Source organism: Mandrillus leucophaeus, unplaced genomic scaffold (assembly GCF_000951045.1).
Source record: "Mandrillus leucophaeus isolate KB7577 unplaced genomic scaffold, Mleu.le_1.0 Scaffold169, whole genome shotgun sequence".
Taxonomy (NCBI): domain Eukaryota; kingdom Metazoa; phylum Chordata; class Mammalia; order Primates; family Cercopithecidae; genus Mandrillus; species Mandrillus leucophaeus.
This window is the reverse complement of record NW_012101687.1, coordinates 1294943-1314102: the sequence shown is the minus strand read 5'-3', so window position 1 is coordinate 1314102 and position 19160 is coordinate 1294943. Positions and strand designations below refer to the sequence as shown.

At 38.0% G+C, this 19160-nt stretch overlaps 1 protein-coding gene across 1 annotated transcript in view; it reads right to left on the bottom strand.

Annotated features, from left to right (window-relative positions):
- The window catches only part of IRAK3 (interleukin-1 receptor-associated kinase 3), a 51607-nt gene that overhangs the window by 8871 nt on the left and 23576 nt on the right, over nt 1-19160 (bottom strand). Inside the window, exons 6-8 of the mRNA XM_011976648.1 lie at nt 16564-16628; nt 7961-8075; nt 6386-6504 (exon numbers count right to left, since the gene is read on the bottom strand). Of these exons, the coding sequence (XP_011832038.1) occupies nt 6386-6504; nt 7961-8075; nt 16564-16628 (299 nt within the window). The remainder of the gene's footprint in view (nt 1-6385; nt 6505-7960; nt 8076-16563; nt 16629-19160) is intronic.

Sequence of the window (19160 nt, the reverse complement as noted above, 5' to 3'; positions counted from 1 at the left end):
CTCTGCCGATGACACCAACATGTTTCCAGTAATCCCAGACCTTTAATTCCTTAAAAAGTGTATGATGATTGGACTCACACAAACATGGAATGCAACCTCCCTTTTTCCTTCCACAGCCATGAGACAGAGGCCAGTCACTAATCTCTGTAAGCCTCAGCTTTCTTCTCTATCAAATGGAGATAATAACTATAACACCTGAACTCAGGCTTGCTGGAAGGATTGCTAACAAGTTATTCAGCAGGTGTTGATGTCAGGTGAAAAGTCTCTGGTCTCATTGAGCTCCCTCATCTGATGGCAGTCTATCCGCTACCCGTAAGGTATTAGTACTTACTATGCAGTCAGGACAAATTGTGCTTTCTGCTGTCGTGGTCTCTCTCCATTCTGTTCCCCTCATCTTGAAAACACTCTCCCCTGCTTTATTTTTATCCGAATCCTCTCCACAGCCATAAGATTCACTTCCTCCATGAACTTTTCACTTGACCGCTCTGAATTCCAGTGCTCCTCCTTTCTCCAAAACTCCTACTGTACAGCCCCAACGACATCATTTGACACTTACAGGGAGATCACCTGATGTTGTTTACTTAAGCATAATGTTGAGTCTATAACAGGGTCACATTCTCCTGTAACAGTCCTAGACTCGTGAGTATAGAGCCCAGGACAAAAATAGGCAGGTGTAATGTCAAAGAATTGACAGCAACAAGAGGTCACCTTAAGACTGTCTTGGTTGGCTCCGAATGTGCAAGTGTGAAAACTTTTGGCCGCTCTCTGGCCACAGAAAGACAGACAAGCCCTGGGTCTGAACTCTGATTTCTTTTTCTTCTTTTTGTTTTGTTTGTTTGTTTGTTTGTTTTAGACAGAGTCTCGCTCTGTCACCCAGGCTGTAGTGCAGTGATGCAATTTTAGCTCACTGCAACCTCCACCTCCTGGGTTCAAGCAATTCTCCTGCCTCAGCCTCCAGAGTAGCTGGGACTACAAGAGCACGCCACCATGCCTGGTTAATTTTTTTTTTTTTTTTTTTTTTTTTTTTTTGTATTTTTAGTAGAGATGGAGTTTCAGCATGTTGGCCAGGCTGGTCTCAAACTCCTGACCTCAAGTGATCTGCCTACCTCGGTCTCCCAAAGTGCTGGGATTATAGGTGTGAGCCACCGCACCTGGCCTGAACACAGATTTCTGGTGGTCTTCCCACATGCACATCCTCATCCTCATCCTCCCTTCTCCCTGCTGAAGACATGAGTACCATTTCACTTTGCTTTAGACAAAAGATGTTATTCATACTTTCGGCACCAGGCTGCTGAATAATGACTTTCCAGCTTTCATTTTAAAAACTATTTTAAAACCATAAAAATGACAGATTATCCAGCTTCTTTACTGATAAAATTAATTACACAGAATGACTGAACTGATAACTTAAGGATTTCATTTAGTAACTTGAGACTGTCTTTTGGAACTTTTTCCAATTATTTGGCTTGAGATAGTAAGGTCTGATGCCAAGTTATTTTTGTCTAATAAACTTTATGTTATTGTTAGACTAGAACATACTTCTTTAAATACAATCTAAAGAACATAAAGAAGTAAAAAAAATAAGCCATTGAAAAATAAGCTATAGTTTCTCCAACCAAATAAAATGTTGTTGATATTTTGGTATGTTTTACTTTTAATATTTTTTTAATGCATGAATTTGTAGTTATACAAAGTTATAATTATATACTATATGTTACTTTAATTTGGTCTTTTCCACTTAATCTCACCGTATATACATTGTTCCATGTTATTTCATACTGTTAAAAACATAATAATATCAAAGATTTAGGATAAAGTGTTCTGTGACTCATCACTCTGAAGCCCAAATACAGAAAAGAAAATAAAGGTAACAGCATCTTCCATTGTTCACTCCTCTAATAAAAACAGAGCCCCGAATTACTCAGGGAAAAGGCCACTGTTTAACACAGATTTTGAGATGTCCTTTTCTGAGCCAATTATCGGAGCTGTACAATAAAACTTCATCTCTCACTCCTAGAAGCTGTCTCCCTTACACAGATTTAGCAAATTAATACGACAAAGGCAGAAGAGGCAGGGATTTCAGACAGCTCAGTCCTAAAAGCACTGACCTACACACAGAGGGATCAAGACTCAGAGAGGCCCAGGTTTAGAGCATAGTGAAGGATTCATTTAAAAGAGATTCAGGAGGGTAATCTAGGTCAGCCAATCACATCTGGCCGAGGCTGCTGGGGCCTGACTGTCATTACCATCTGACAGGTGTTCAGTATCCCAAATGAACTGAGTTGGTCTCGTTCCATTTTCTAGAGAACAGGTGTGCACACCACCAAACACTAGGGGAAAATCCACTGTTACAGTTGGCACTAGTTAACATCTTTGCTGGCAGGCTCAGCAGAAAGGCCAAGAGTTCAATGACTGTGGAAGGGACTGATTTGCTTTGGAACAGGCAGGGCTACACTGATGAGCCCTTGTGAAACCACAGTTCTCTAACAAATGCCCACAGCCACGGATCTCCATACCCTGACACGTGCCTGGGTATGCACATTTTATGAATGGGTTACATTGAAATCCTTGAACTCTTTGGAACACTCAGAAAGGCAACAATTGTCAGCAGCCCCACCACCAAGTAAAATATAAAATACATTGCTAGATGCATTTCAAGCCCTGTCTCTTCCATAATATTCTTGTTTCTGATCAGATCTCTCTGGGTACTCCGTATCTTTGTTACCTGTTGGGTATTCTGTCTAGCAGTGTTGCTTAAATGATTTTTATAGTTCTGTACATCCAGACGAGTTCCTGGGATAGTGACCTGGAAGAACTGGTCTCCTTTTAAGTTGTGAGAACCTTTTGGTTTCCACCTATATCCTAGACGAGCTGCAGACTCTCACTAGAGCCCAGCTTGTCAAACCTAGTTCCTCAGCGTAGTCAGCATCTAAAGCCTCATTCCATCCCCTGCTCACCACAGTCCTTATTCTTCTCTAGTCTCACTTTACCTTATTCTCCAACCTTGTCCTTTATTTTCCCACCAACTGATTTCTCTTGCTTTTACCATATACGTGACAATTCTTTACTCTGTTCCTTTGAACAAATTATTGCCTCCACCAGGAATATTCTCTCCCCTTCTTTCAACCAATCCCACTTTTTCCAAGACCTGGCTTGGAACTCTCTAACGAGAGGAAGCCTTGTCAGACCAGCCACTCAGCGGGCATAGTTACCGTTGCACTACACATTTTGTGTTTATGTTATCTTTCTGATTACCAGGTTGAACCTTCAAGGACAAGACTATCATCAGCAATGTCTCTCCCACTGTGGTCTAACACAATGATCTGTACACAACAGATGTTCTATAAACATTTGTGAAATAAGATGAATGGGATTCTCAAGATATTTAATAAACATTTTTTTTTTAAGTGGAGAATGGGGTTTCACCATGTTGGCCAGGCTGGTCTCAAACTCCTGGCCTCACGTAATTGACCCACTTTGGCCTCCCAAAGTGCTGGGACTACGAGCGTAAGCCACCACACCTGGTCAGTAAACATATTAACAGAGAAGTAATTTTTCTTAAACTAGAGCTTAGTCGGTGGGTCCACTTTTCAAACACTATAAACTGACGATAGAGGGAAGAGTGTTAAGTAAAAAGACTGATTGGCCACCACAGTACTTGGTCTCTGCCATTGTGCCACTCCCACCACTTCTCGACCAGTTACGACAGGAGTTACCACTGAAGATGTGTATGCTCTGTGCCAAGGACCTTATGTCATTTAACCCTAGGAGATAGAAGCTATTATTCTACTACTAGCATTTTGCAGAGGGGAAGATTGAGGTTTGCAGACGTTAAGCAATTTGCTCAGAATCGCATTTTAAGTGGAAAGTCTCTCTGATTTAAACATTATGGGGACAATGAGCTAAGAGAAAAGGATGGGAGGAGGGTGGGGAGCAAAGTATGTGAAAAACAAAAATCTTTGGGTCACATTTTTCAGAATTCTGTCCTGTCAAATCTTCCTTTATAACTATGGTGGCTGCCATCTCCCAACATGACTCCACGCACCCCCAGCCCCACCCTTTCCCACCCCGTCCTTTACCACCCCACTTGGCTCCCTCCTTGGGTCCCAGGGAGGCTCTGGTTCCCCAGCAGGAAGAGTTGGCTAAAGATGGCTCACAGCTGAGCCACAGTCTGGGAACTGTCTTGGTAGAAGCGAGTTGCCTCACGCAGCCACATTACTGCTCCACAAGAGGGCTGGTCAGGTGCAGGGCTGCAAAGTCCAGAGTGCCCTACCTGCCTCTGGGATGTCTTTGAAGGACCATCCCAGCTTCAGTGCTTCCCCATAGCATGGACTGAGGCCTCTAGGACAACAATATCCCAACTCAACCTCTCCAGCTGCCCAATCCTGCCTTTTTCCTTTCCTCGCTTCATTTGCTGTGCCTGAGAGCCCTCTCTTAAAAATCTCCTGCAGGTAAATCTATGCTTCTGAGTCCACTTCCTGGGAACCTGCCTGAAGACACGGACCAACAGCGAGAAAGTGGAAATGAGGGCCCAAAGCCTGTGCTCTCACCAAATACCAGGAGAGAGACGCTGTCACATCCAAATCACCTTGCCCAATTTCAGCTGTGAAAAATAACCGGACATGGGCAGAGCTTGCCTCTGCCTCCCTCCCTGCCCTGATGCTCCCTTTGCTTCAGTTAGTGACTCTCTGTCCCCGTCTCCCATCAAGAGCCAAAACCCCAACACCTTCTCTTTTCTTTCTCCTTCAAACTCTGCATTCAGGAAAGGATTTGATGAACTCAGCCACACAAAAGGAAACTGAATAAAATTAATCTATTACTTCTTGGGGATTTAAAATAAGCTAATACTTTAAGTTTAGACCAAAGGAAGAATATGTTTAGCAACATTCCAGATATGTATTTACTCAGTAAAACATATACTTGAGCACTTAGTGTGCTCAGTGTTGGTTGCAAACTGAGTGGAGAAGGGATTGTTTTAGGCTGTGGGCGGCCACCTCAGCCCTTTGAAAGCAATTCAATAGATAACTCCACTGACTCAAGACCCTCACGGTCCCTCTATATTCAGGTCCCTTGAGTGTGCATTAATTTTATGCTGTTTCTACAAAGCCACTAGCATTTGCTGGATTGCCACACTGCAACAAGCACAGACATCTATCAGTAGGTCATCCCACCCCTCTAGAACTAAGTAAAACCTAGAGTCTTTTCCTATGGAGTTCATTTCATCCAAAAAACAAGTAAGTAATCAGCTCCTCTTCTGCCCAAGTCAAAAGCATCCTACAAATTTTTTTTCAAGATACTGGGAAATGGTTCAGAAGCAGCAGCAGTCTTTTAAATTCAGTCTTCCTTGATATTCAGCAAAGGTGTATTCATGTACTTTTGGACAGGTTCAAGATAAAGGGCAAATAGAAAAAAATTCACCGGCAGGGGGTATCTAGTCTGTGCGAATGATTCTTTATGCCTAGAAGAAGAAATGTGGGAGATGTTGCTTCTAATTTTCTCATGTCTCAAAAAATGAACACTGGGGTTGCTGCTCAGCTTGTCGTAGGTTAATACATAAAGTTACGAGACAGCAGGCTCAGTAGGATGAGCAAGACACTGGAGACTCAAGGACAAACAATTTGTATCGCTATTTACTACTGCCAGCTTACTAGGAATCCCCATTTAAGTTGCTTAATTTTTCTTTAAGCTTCAGTTTTTAAAAAAAGTAGATAAAGACAGGTTCATTTCACAAAGTGCCATTAATAATTACTGAAATACAGATGCTTCTCAACTTATGAGGTTACATCCTGACAAACTCATGGTAAGTCGAAAATGCATTTAATACACCTAACCTACCGAACATCCTAGCTTAGCCTAGTCTATGTTAAATGTGCTCAGAACAATTATATTAGCCTACAGTTGGGCAAAATCATCTAGTGCAAAGGCTAGTTTATAATAAAGTGTTAACTACCTCATAGAATAAATTGAATACTGTACTGAAACTGAAAAACAGAATGACTGTATGGGGATACTCAAAGTATGATTTCTACTTAACACGTATCACTTTTGTGCCATTGTAAAGTCCAAAAAAATCATTTCGTTGAATCATCATAAATTGGGACCATCTGTACACAGAATTGTCTATCCTACATTGTTCATTAATAATTCCCAAAGATAATGCAAACCCTCTTTTTGGCAACATACATATAGCTTTTAAAATTTGGTAGACACATTTTCATTAATAAAAATATAGGATTTTTAAATACCTAGATGACAGTTCTTCACACACACACACACACACACACACATACCAGGAGAACTACAGCAGAGAATAGTGTGAAGTATGACTCATGTGTGAGGATAAAAGAAGCTTTCAGGAATAACCAAAAGCTCTGGAATCATTTACCTTGATATACTGCCACAGATGACCGAGCATGGTTGAACGTTGTGCAGGTAGTGAATGGCTTTGGATATTCCTATTAATATACTGATTCGAACATGCCAAGGGAGTGGGGCCATGTCACCCTAAAACGACAACAGCAATTGGTTTGGTTGCACTTTCTGAGTAAAAACTACCTATGTATTCCTTATGCAGACATACACCAGAATAGAAGCAGATAGCAAGGTGGGGTGAGGTGGGTGAATCAACGTTTTGGTTTTCCAGAACTTATTTTTAATTCCAGATGGATTTCCTTCTGCTACTGATGACAGTTCTAGGCCTCTTTATAGACAGTGAAAATACTCCATACTTCTTAATATTAGCTTAATCAAAACATAGCTAGTAAGGTAACACTACTTAAAAGTTCATTAAATAAGACTTTTAAGTTACTTGTGGTACAATAGTATGAGTAATTGAGACAATCTGCTTTTATTTTCATCCTCACTGAAACTTAACCTATTTGGAATCAATTTTTAAACTTAACCTCCAAAAACATCTAATGAGGGATCATGGCATTTATTCAACCTCCTTCTCTCTCTCTCTCTCCCTCTCTCTGTCTCTCTCTCTCTCTTTTTTTTTTTTTTTTTTTTTTTTTGAGACAAGGTCTCACTCCGTGTCACCCAGACTGGAGTACAGTGGCACAATCGTAGCTCACTGCAGCCTCCATGTCCCTGGGCTCAAGCAATTGTCCTGCCTCTGCCTCTCAAGTAGATGGGACAGGCATATGCCACCATGACCAGCAATTTATTTACTTACTTATTTGAGGCAGAGTCTTGCTCTGTCGCCCAGACTGGAGTGCAATGGCACAATCTCCAGGCTGGAGTGCAATGGCACAATCTCGGCTCGCTGCAACCTCTGCCTCCCAGGTTCAAGCGATTCTCCTGCCTCAGTCTCCTGAGTAGCTGGGATTACAGGTGCGCACTACCACGCTCAGCTAATTTTTGTATTTTTAGTGGATATGGGGTTTCACCATGTTGGTCAGGCTAGTCCCGAACTCCTGACCTCGTGATCCACCCACCTTGCCCTCCCAAAGTGCTAGTATTACAGGCATGAGCCACCGTGCCCAGCCTATTCATTTTTTCAGTAGAGGCGAGATCTGGCTATGTTGTCCAGGCTGCCTCTTTCTCTTTAGAGTCTGTGTCACTGTTATGGAAATCCTTTGTATTGAAGGATACTTTATATAAAGTTATACAAATTAAAATTATTTAAGGAATAAGAGTAGTTGATGCCAACTCCCTGGAGGTACAGAACCAAATATAATATAACATGGTTGCCAAAAGATTTGCTGGGTTCTTACTACATAATGAGTAAGAACCCAATATGGTTGCCAAAATGTTGCACAAAACACGTTAACTCAGGTATTTGCTCAGCCTCCTAAAAGTAAGAAATTAATCCAAGAAGTACTGCTTCCTTGGGAAACCCATCCTTCGCTTTCCCCTCATGCAAACACATCTTGCCTCCCAGCTCTCCCAGATGGTTTCAGCAGCTCTCCCAGGACTTCAGGGGGTCAGAGGATCAGACAGAATAATAGAAAGAACTTACTACACACTGTAATCTGTCAAAAAGTGTTCCATTTCTCATGTATGGATAAACCAGACAGAACTTCTCAGTCTCTGTAAAATATGCAGCCAACTCTAGTATGTTTGGATGGTGAAACCTTGAAACAAAAGATGTTTTAAAGCCATCAAATTGAGTATTCAGACAGGAAATGAACAACACTCTGGTGTGGGAGTAGTAAGGTGGGATGGAGAATAGGCTTAAAGCAGAATATAAATTTGGCTGGACACATTGGGCACAGGACACAGATTTGCTTTCCAAATTGGTCTAAAGAGTTCTAACGGCAGGGCACGGTGGCTCACACCTGTAATCCCAGCAATTTGGGAGGCCGAGGCGGGCAGATCACTTGAGGTCAGGAGTTTGAGACCTGCCTGGCCAACATGGTGAAATCCTCTTTCTACTAAAAACACAAAAATTAGCCGGGCATGGTGGTGAGCACCTGGTTATTCCAGCTACTCAGAAGGCTGAGGCAGGAGAATTGCTTGAACCGGGAGGTAGAGGTTGCAGTGAACCTAGATCATGTCACTGCACTCCAGCCTGGGTGACAAGAGTGAGACTCCACCTCAAAAAAAAAAAAAAAAAAAAAAAAATTCCAGCAAATACTAGTTACTGTTTTTGATTGACTGTAATCATGTAAATATAAATAAAACATCCAAATATAAGGCACAAATTTTCAAAAAATAAAGAGTTTTAAAGATTTGTAATATTGGAAACTTTACAAAAGATAGCACTATTCAACATTAACTTATTTTTATCAATATGAAAGACAACATGACTTATTAAGTAAAAACAGTAAAACTAAAATTGTTAGTTTGATTTATTTAAGTATATAAGTTTAAGTCACCAAAACATAAGAATAAATACCATTTTCATTCATCCACTTATTGAGCACTACTATGTCAGGTACTGTGCTAGATACCAGTTACACAGCTGAAAAGAGAGGTCAGTGTCTTCACAAAGCTTGCATTATTGTCTAAATCCATATGACTAGTAATGTTTGATGTTGAGAGTATATCACTGATTTTAAATCACAGATTTCTATGTCAGTGTAGCATACATTTCTCAGGCTTTTTTTCCCCTAATAATCATTTATTAGCTTATTAACAAAAACTATATTCCTCAATAGTGTGTGCTATCACTATGAGCCCAGGTAACAACTATGAAACATAAAATGTGAAATTCACACATACTGTGAGCTCAGTTTAATTCAAAAATTACTTATGGGATACCTACTATGTTCTGGGCAGGCTTGGGGATATTAAAATAAATCTGTAAAAAATATTCTATTTATAAAAGCCTATTTTTCATTTCTGCAGTAGCAAAATTTTCCTATAAACACACACATTCCTATATATATTGTGCATATGTGGTGGAGGAGGGGGGTTCTGATTCCTTTTCTTCTTCTTACTTCAAGGAAGGAAGCGTGTGTGTGTATGTGTGTGTGTGTGTGTGTGTATGTGTGTGTATACACACGTACACACACAGAGAAGTTTTTATTTTTAAATATATCAAAGTCTTCTGTGATACAAGATCCCTACACCTATTATGATTCCAACTATACCTATAAAATGAAAAGCAATGGATTGAAAGGAAATTGAGGTAGTGTATTTAACAGTCCGTGTATACCTGGTTGGTTCTTCTGCAACTTAAAATAATTCAGAGAGACGAATCTTCTGGAAGGCAGTAGATAGTGGACATCGGATAGACACAGCCATGGCCTGGTGCTCTACTCTCTTGCTCAGAGAGGAGAAAAGACCATGTGCTTATTTTTAAGTATTACTGATCAAACAGAAAAACGGATACTTTAGAGGTTACCAAGGTATGGAACGTGGAGATACCTTGGAGAAAGTTTGCTGGTTTTGTACCTGTGGACTCATGCCACCCAACTTTTTGCTACAAATTTTTAAATCAGTAGGGTTTTAGATTATATACATCAGAAGGTTAGCAGATCTGATACCTTCTAAAATCACTTCAGCAAACATTCTGAGTGCCTTGTTCAGACAAAATTATGCAAGCCCCATGGTGTGGTAAACAGACTTGAACAACTAACCTGGGATTGAATCTCCGGTCTTTTTAACGACTGTGTTAACTTGGGCAAGTTATTTAATTGCTCTGAGTCTTTTCCTTTAACTGTAATCAGTAATTAAAACATTTATTTCCAAGGTTCTTATGAAAATTAAATAAAAGGTTAAGCCAAAAGCCAGGTCCTCAAAAATTATTAGCTTTTCCCCCTTCCCTTGAGAAAGGAGGGAAAAAAGGAATCAGAAGTCACATTCTATGGAGTTTACAATTCTGTTTCAGGTAATTCCCTTAATATTAAACTAAAGAAACCTCATCCTTCAGGTCTCAGCTTAGATATTATTTCTATCAAGAAACCCATTCTGCTGCTCATCCCCCAAGTTATCATTCCCTCCTCTGTGCTCGTATTTCTCATCTTACCACTTAGTTTATTGAAATTGTCTGTTTACTTAGGAATTTCTCTCCCAATCCCATTTTTGATAGTACATTCTAAGAGGAGAAAGCTGCATCTGCCTTAGTCACATCTGAGAAGATGATTTAGGAAATAACTTGGATCTTATAGAAAAGGTAGGATGTACCTCAGTTTCCTCATCTGCAAAATGGGGATAACAGGAGAATTTATCTCATTGGATGGTCATGAGGATTAATGAATTAACACACGTAAAGCACTTGAAATAGGGCCTAACACAAAATAAATATTAGCAAAATAAAAATGGTACCCCAGGAATAGTCAACATTATAAAATTGTAAATGTCTCCAGATTAATCTATAAAGTTATTAAAATTCCATTAAAAATGCCAACAGAATTTTTGAAGCCTAGACAAGCTGTTGTTGTAGTTCACAGAAAATATCTCACCAGATAAACAAATGGATCAGGTAAATAAATGTAAAAAATGAAGCCATGAAAGTACTGGAAAAAATGGGAGAACTATTTTATTAGGTTGGTGCAAAAATTATTGCGGTTTTTGCCCAGCTACTAGGGAGGCTGAGGCAGAAGAATGGTGTGAACCCAGGAGGCAGAGCTTGCAGTGAGCTGAAATGGAACCACTGCACTCCAGCCTGGGTGACAGAGCAAGACTCCGTCTCAAAAAAAAAAAAAAAAAAAAAAGTAATGTTTACTTTTAATGGCAAAAAACGTGATAACTTTTAATGGCAAAACTGCAATAACTTTTACACCAACCTAAATATAACTTCTTAATGGAAAAGGCCTTTTAAACTATAACATAAAATCTAGAATCCCTAAAAGAAAACCTTGATAAATTTAACTGTATTAAAACTATTTCTACATGTCAACACTATAATAAGCAAAGATGAAATGACAGTACAGTAAAAATTTATTTGCATCTCATAACATAAAAATAGGCTGATTTTCTAATAGGAATTATAAAATATTCCTTCAAATCATTAAGAAAAGATCAACAGTCTAATCTATAATAATAGGTAAGGAATATTATAAGCTACTTCATAGAAAAAAAATATATCTCTTAATAAAAAAGGATTATTAATATCACTCAGAAAAATTGATACTATGAGACTTCTTTTTCTGAGAGGCCTCAAATAAATAAAATATAAATGAAAGAGGAGACATTACAACTGATGCCACAGAAACACAAAGGATCGTAAGAGACTATTATGAACTATCGTATGCCAACAATCTGGAAAACGTAAAAGAAATAGATGGATTCCTAGAAACATACCATCCACCAAGACTGTATCATGAAGAAATAGAAAACCTAAACAGACCAATAACAACTAAAGAGATTGATTCAATAATCAAAAACCTCCAACAAAGAAAAATCCAGGACCATAGAGCTTCTGGCAAAATTTTAACAAGCATTTTAAAAAGAATTAATACTAATCCTTGTCAAACTCTTTTAAAAAATTAAAGAGGAGGGAACACTGTAAATCTTATTTTATTAGGACAGCATTACCCTCATATCAAAGCCAGAGAAGAACATAATGAGAAAAAGTTGTAGGCCAATATCCCTGATGGCCATAGATACAAAAATCTTCAACAAAATACTAGCAAGCTAAATTCAACAGAACATTGTTTGTTTGTTTTTTTGTTTGTTTTTGGAAATCGAGTCTTGCTTTGTTGCCCAGGCTAGAGTGTAGTGGCATGATCTCAGCTCACTGCAACCTCTGCCTCCCAGGTTCAAGTGAATCTTGTGCCTCAGCCTCCTGTGTAGCTGGGATTGCAAGCGTGCGCCACTACACCTGGCTAATTTTTATATTTTTAGTACAGATGGTGTTTCATCATGTTGGCCAGGCTGGTCTTGAACTCCTGACCTCAGGTGATCCACCTTCCCTGGCCTCCCAAAGTGCTGAGATTACAGGTGTGAGCCATTGTTCCCAGTCTTCAACAGAACATTAATAGGATGAAATACCATAGTCAAACAGGACTTATCCCCGAGAAGCAAGAATGGTTTAACATGTGCAGATCTATAAATTATACACTATATTAACACACTGAAAAACAAAAATCACAAAACCATCTCAACAAATGCAAAGGCATTTGATAAAATTCAACATCCTTTCATGATGGAACCTCTCAACAAATTAGGTGTAGAAGGAACGTATCTCAACATAATAAATGCCATATATGACAAACCCACAGTTAACATCATACCTAACAGTGAAAAGTTGAATGCTTTTCCTCTAAGTTCAGGAAAAAGATAAGGGTGCTCATACTTTCCATTTCTATTCAACATAAAGCTGGAAGTCCTAGCCAGAGCAATTAGGTAAGAAAAAGAAATAAAAGGCATCCTAATTGGAAAGGTGGAAGTTAATGGGCTCTGTCTGCAGATGACATGATGAAAACCCAAAAGACTCCACCAAAAAAACTGTTAAAACTAATAAACAAATTCAGAAAAGTTGCAGAATACAAAATCAATGTATAAAAACTATGTGTGTATATGCTAACAATGAACAATCTGAAAAGGAAATTAAAGAAATTGATCCTATTTACAACAGCATTAAAAAGAATAAAACTCTTAGGAATAAATTTAACCAAGGAGGTGAAAATTCTGTGCGTTAACAACTATAAGACACTGATGAAAGAAACTGAAGAAGACACAAATAAATGGAAAGATGCATTACATACATGAATTGAAATAATTAATATTGTTAAAATGTCCATAAAAGTGAGCTACACATTCAATGCAATTTCTATCAAAATTCCAATGACATTTTTCAAAAAATAGAAGAATGTTAAAATTTATATAGAACCACAAAAGACCCCAAACAGTATAAGTGAGTTTAAGAAAGAAGAACAAAGCCAGAGGCATTCACTTCCTGATTTTAAACTATATTACAGAGCTATAGTAATAAAAACAATATAGCACTGGCATAAAAACAGACTCATTGACCAATGGAATAGAATTTAAAAAAAAAAAAAAAACAGAAATAAACCTACATATACATCATCAACCAATCTTTGAAAAGGGCACCAAGTATATACAACAGAAAAAGAAAATTATCTTCAATAAATGGTGTTGGGAAAACTGAATACCCACATACAAAATAATAAAACTAGAACTTTGTCTTATACACCATATACAAAAATTATCTCAAAATGGATTAAATATTTAAATGTAAGATCTGAAACCATACAAATCTGGAAGAAAACATAGGGAAAATTTTCCTTAAGATTGGTCTTGGCAATGATTTTTTGGCTATGACACCAAAAGCGTAGGTGACAAAAGCAAAAATAAGCAAGTAGAACTATATCAAACTAAAAAGCTTCTGCACAGCAAAGGAAACAATCAACAAAATGAAAAGGAAACCTATGGAATGGCAGCAAATATTTGCAAACCATATATCTAATAAGGTGTTAAGATACAAAATAGTGAGGAATTCATACAACTCAATAGCAAAAAAACAAACAACCTGATAAAAATGGGTAAATGACCCAAAGAGATGGTTTTTCAAAGAAGACATACCAATGACTAACAGGTATATGAAAAGATGCTCAACATCACTAATCATCAGAAAAATGCAAATCAAAACCACAATGAGATATCACCTCACACTTGTTAGGATGGCTATTATCAAAAAGTTGCCAAGGGTATGGAGAAAAAGATACGAGAGTTGCTGAGGGTATGGAGAAAAAGAAGTCCTTGTATGCTGTTGGTTGGAATATAAAGTGGTACAGCCATAATAGAGGTTCCTTAAAAAACTAAAAATACAACTGCCATGAGATCCAACAATCTCACTTCTGCGTATGTATTAGTCCGTTTTCATGCTGCTGATAAAGACATACCCGAGACCTGGCAATTTACAAAAGAAAGAGGCTAAATGGGCTTACAGTTCCATATGGTTGAGGATGCCCCACAATCATGGTGGAAGGTAAAAAGCACATCTCACACGGCGGCAGACAAAAGAACAGAGCATGTGCAGGGAAACTCCCCTTTTTAAAACCATCAGGTCTTGTGAGACTTATTCACTATCACAAAAACAGTATGGGAGAAACTGCCCCCCTGACTCAATTATCTCCCACTAGGTCCCTCCCACAACACATGGGAATTATGGGAGTATATTCACGATGAGATTTGGGTGGTGACACAGAGCCAAACCATATCAGGGTATGTATGTAAAAGAAATAAAATCAGTATCTCAAAGAGATATCTGTGCTCTCATGTTTAATGCAGCATTATTTACAGTAACCAAGACATAGACACAACTTAAATGTCCATTGACAGATGAATGGATAAACAATAAAGAAAGTGTGATACACACAACACACATACACACACACAAAAATGGAATATTATTCAGCCATAAAAAGAAGAAAATCCTGCCATTTTCAACAACATAGATGAACCTGGAAGACATTATGCTAAGTGAAATAAGCCAGACACAGAAGACAAATACTGCATGATCTCACTTACATGTGGAAGCTAAAAAAGTCAAACATAGAGAAGCACAGAGCAGAAAAATAGTTACCAAGGGCTGGGGGTTGGGAAAAATAGAGAGATGTTGGTCAAAGCAGACAACCTTTCCATTGTACAATGAATACATTCTGGGGATCTAAAGTACAGCATGGGTGGTGATAGATGTATTAATTAATTTGATTGTGGGAATCATTAGACAGTGTGTACATACTGTATATAAAATCATCACACTGTACACATTAATATATACAATTTTTATTTGTCAATAAATATTTTTTCAAAAGCTACACTGATAAACTATTTTCACCTAACAGATTGGCAAAAATTAAGAGGTAAGAATAAATACCAGGTTGGCAACAATGGAAAACCAGGCACTCATATATGACTTCTTTGAAAGTAAATTGTTATAACTTATATTGGAGGACAACTTGTTATGATAAAATGCACATAACCATTTAATACCACCATTTGATGAGAATTTATTTTACAGATATACTCAAATAAGTACGAAATAACATAAATACAAGGTTTTCTTGTGTCAGCATTATTTTCATATAATAAAATATTAGAACAAATCTAAGAAACCATCAACAGGGGAATGGTTACGTAAACTACAGTACAGAATATAATAGAATATGAAAATAAGCAATGTGAACAATGTGTTCATGTCACTGCTTGTGTTAAAGGAGAAAAATAAGAAAACAAAATACATATTTGTCTACACACAAAATATCTCTGGAAAGATATACAAGGAACTGGTAATACTGTTGCCTTGGAAAGATCAGCTGGGTGACTGGATGATAATGGTGGGAGAAAATCTTTTCTTGGTCTATCCTTTTGCACTTTTGAAATTTTGCAATGTTTGAACCTTACTTTCATAAGCAAATAAATAAAACAATCACATGTAAAAACTTTTTACTATTACAATTTTGGATTTCATTTTTTATTGACTAAGTGATATGTAAGCTTTGATGATTAGCCTCTACTATTCTGATTTCTGGTCTTCAGTCTAAAAGAAAATGGATTCAGTATAATGCCTTCTCTCTTCACCTTCCTCTCTGCCTCCCGACTTCACATCTTGGTTAAAAAAATATCGAAAAGAAAGTTTCCTATTTGTAAAGAGTGACAGGTGAACTCTACAGGGTTAGAGGCTTTCAGTGAGGAGGGCTGCACAGCTGCAAATATGAATATATATATGAAAATGAAGTCATTTCAATTTGTCTCCAAGGACTCTCAGACTCAGGAGTGAATTTCCGAAAAATAATATGTACATCAAAATCGCTTGATTTCTTTGTCTAAAACTCTCTTCCTGAATAGAGTTATACTGATGAAACAGCTTATAGACTGGAATGTCTCTAAGGAAGAGAGGAAATGGTGAAATATAGACCATTCTAATGTTCTAAGAGTTACTATTCAGCCATGTTAGTCACATATGATTTAACCCACTTCCTTGTGACAGTTTCCTGCTAAAATATGTTCAAGGGAATTATGTAAATGATCTATTTTAAAATGTACTTTAAGGAATATACTAAAGCACATGTCAAAATTTATCCAAAGTTCTAACATCCAAATCAAATGTATTACATATCACGCCAAGCTCTGTGCTGTAAAATAAAAAATGAACAGAGATGAAACCCAGGCACAAAGAGAAGGAAATTCCAGAGAAAACATACTCACAGTAGTAAGACTTCAAGCTCAGATAAAAACCTCTTCCAATGCTTCTTACATTGCATTTTTTTCTCCTACATATACAGAAAGACAAGAACAAAATTAAGAAAAGGATCTGTTTCTAGGATTCTTAACCCAGGGTCTATAGTCTCCCTAAATTAGATGAACTTTTTGGTGTAAATGCATATGAACACTTTTCTGGGGAAATAATCTTTAGCTTTTACCAGATTTTCAAAAATCCATTAGCCCCAAAAGAGATCTAGAACGAGTGTTCTTGAATGAAAAGTTTTTCATGCAATGTATTGCCTTGCTAAACTCTTTCATCATATTTTGCACACATTTACATAAATTAAAAAACATTCTATGTATTCAAAGACAATCCCATGATAGCTAGAACCTTCCCCACTTGATCTTATAAAGAATCCAGTTTGTGTTATTTCTATTCTGCTGCAAAATTTCACTAATTTGGTGTTTATGATTTGGGTTATTTGGATATGTCAGTTCAAGTTTACCTTTGCATTTTGAAAAGATGGGCTTACTAAGCAAATAAAAATATAACTCTTTACTTCCAAGAAGCTTTAGAAGATAGCCCAGAGCCTGACACATGAATATTTTAATGAGTTTAATAATATTGTACTGAGCACCTACTCTGTCCCTGGCACTGTTCTTGATGCCTTCATACATCTTAGGTCATTGCATGACTCTGGATCTCAGGTTTCCAACTTCTACCAAAAAAAAGAGTTAAATTAAGTCTGCTCCTAGTTCTCACCAGTTGTAACGTTCTATCATTTGCAAATTGCTAAAGAAGGTGGAGTTTTGGAGCTCTGCCTTCAGGAATAAAGGAAGAGAAATTCAACAGGAATTTTGGAAACTATTTTCCAAGTTGAACCAGGAAGTCAGAAACAATAAATCAGGCTAAAAAATCATTTTCAAGGACCATTTTATCAGAATTTACATTTTACGAGACCATTGTCCTGGGAGTCAGATGGGTTGGATTTTCCGCCTATCTCTAACACTTGCTATTTGTGACTCTGTCAGTCACTCAACCTCCCTAAGGTCATAGTTTTCTAGTTTGAAAAATGAAGAAGTTGGTTTTTTTGTTTATGCTAATGTAGCACTCTAACACCCTGTTGCTTGAAATGTGGTCTATGACCAAAAAACCTCAGCTTCACTAGGAGCTGCTGAGAAATGGCAAATCCAGGGCTCCTGTCAGATCTGCTGAATCAGAATCTGCATTGTAAGATGATTCCCAGGTAATTAAAGTTAGAGAAGCACAGATCTAACACACCTAGCACAATTTCCCACCTCAGTCCCTCTAAGAAAAGTAATTGGTAATAAACAATGTTACAAAACTGTATTTCTTTAACAATGTTCTGTGGCTAAGGCTTCATTAAATGTTCCTATTTTTTCCTGATGTGTGTGTGTGTGTGTGTGTGGCGCGCGCGCGCGTGCACGCGTGTGTTGGGTTAAAATAGGGGGAAGAGACAAAAGCAGAAGGGTGAAGTCCGTCCATACTTCCATTTACCACCTTAAGAGAAAGTTAAAATGTATGTAGAGACAGTAAGACTTTGTATACACCTTGGTAATCTCAGGTATTTTTACTCGTAACAACTAGCAACTGAATTATTGAAAAAGGTATGTATGCTTCATTCAATTTATCCAGCAAACATTTACTGAGCAACTGCTATGGGCCAGGCCCTGTAATAAGGCACTAAGATACAAAGACAAATAAGAGCTCTTCAAAGCAAGCTGCCTAGTCCTTTGAGAGAGGTGGGTGAATAATGTAATGCTTTGATGCTGTTGCTAAACATAGGAGTGTCACCCAAACCACACTGGAGGGGTCAGAGACAATCCAGGAAATAACACCTGTCTTTAAGAAAGAAAGGGAAGGGGTTCTAGAGGCAATGATATCCCATTCAGACTCATGGAAAGAAAACTCCCAAAAGGGAGTGTGATTTGGTGGCAGCTGCAGAAAGAACAGGAAAGTAGACTGGAGAGACCCTTTGGGGATGGAGTCCTGAGGTTCAACTTATAAGAGAGTGTACGAATTGGGGCCAGGGACACATTGGCACTAAGAAACAGGCTTTAGCTTGGCCACCTCTAGAGCGACCACATTCTATTTGTTGAATGGTTGTGCCAGTTAGTTGTTTCTTTAGCATCTTCTCAGGAATTCTGAGATGTCTATGTACAATTAAGTAGTACTAAATGCAATTTGGAGAAATGGAGAAATTAGGGAAATAATTTTTTAAAAGGTTCTGTAATGCACGTTGCAAACTAGGAATCACTGTGGAACCCTCCTTCTTCCCACTTCCCCAGTCCTATAACAGATAATCAGATGTGGTCCACTTCACCTCATCTCTTAGACATACTTTCTTCTCTGCATCCTCACTGACTTTGCCCAGACTAACAGCATTAGCTCTCAACAGTGGCAACACATGTGAACCACCTTGGGATCTTTTAAAAAACACTGGTGCCTACCATTTTTTTAAAAGCTCATTTTTTAAAGGCTCATTTTCTTAAAAGCCCATTTTTTTAAAGGCTCATTTTTTTAAAAAGCTCCCTAGAAAATTCTAATATATAGTCAGGGTTGGGAACACTGGTTTACA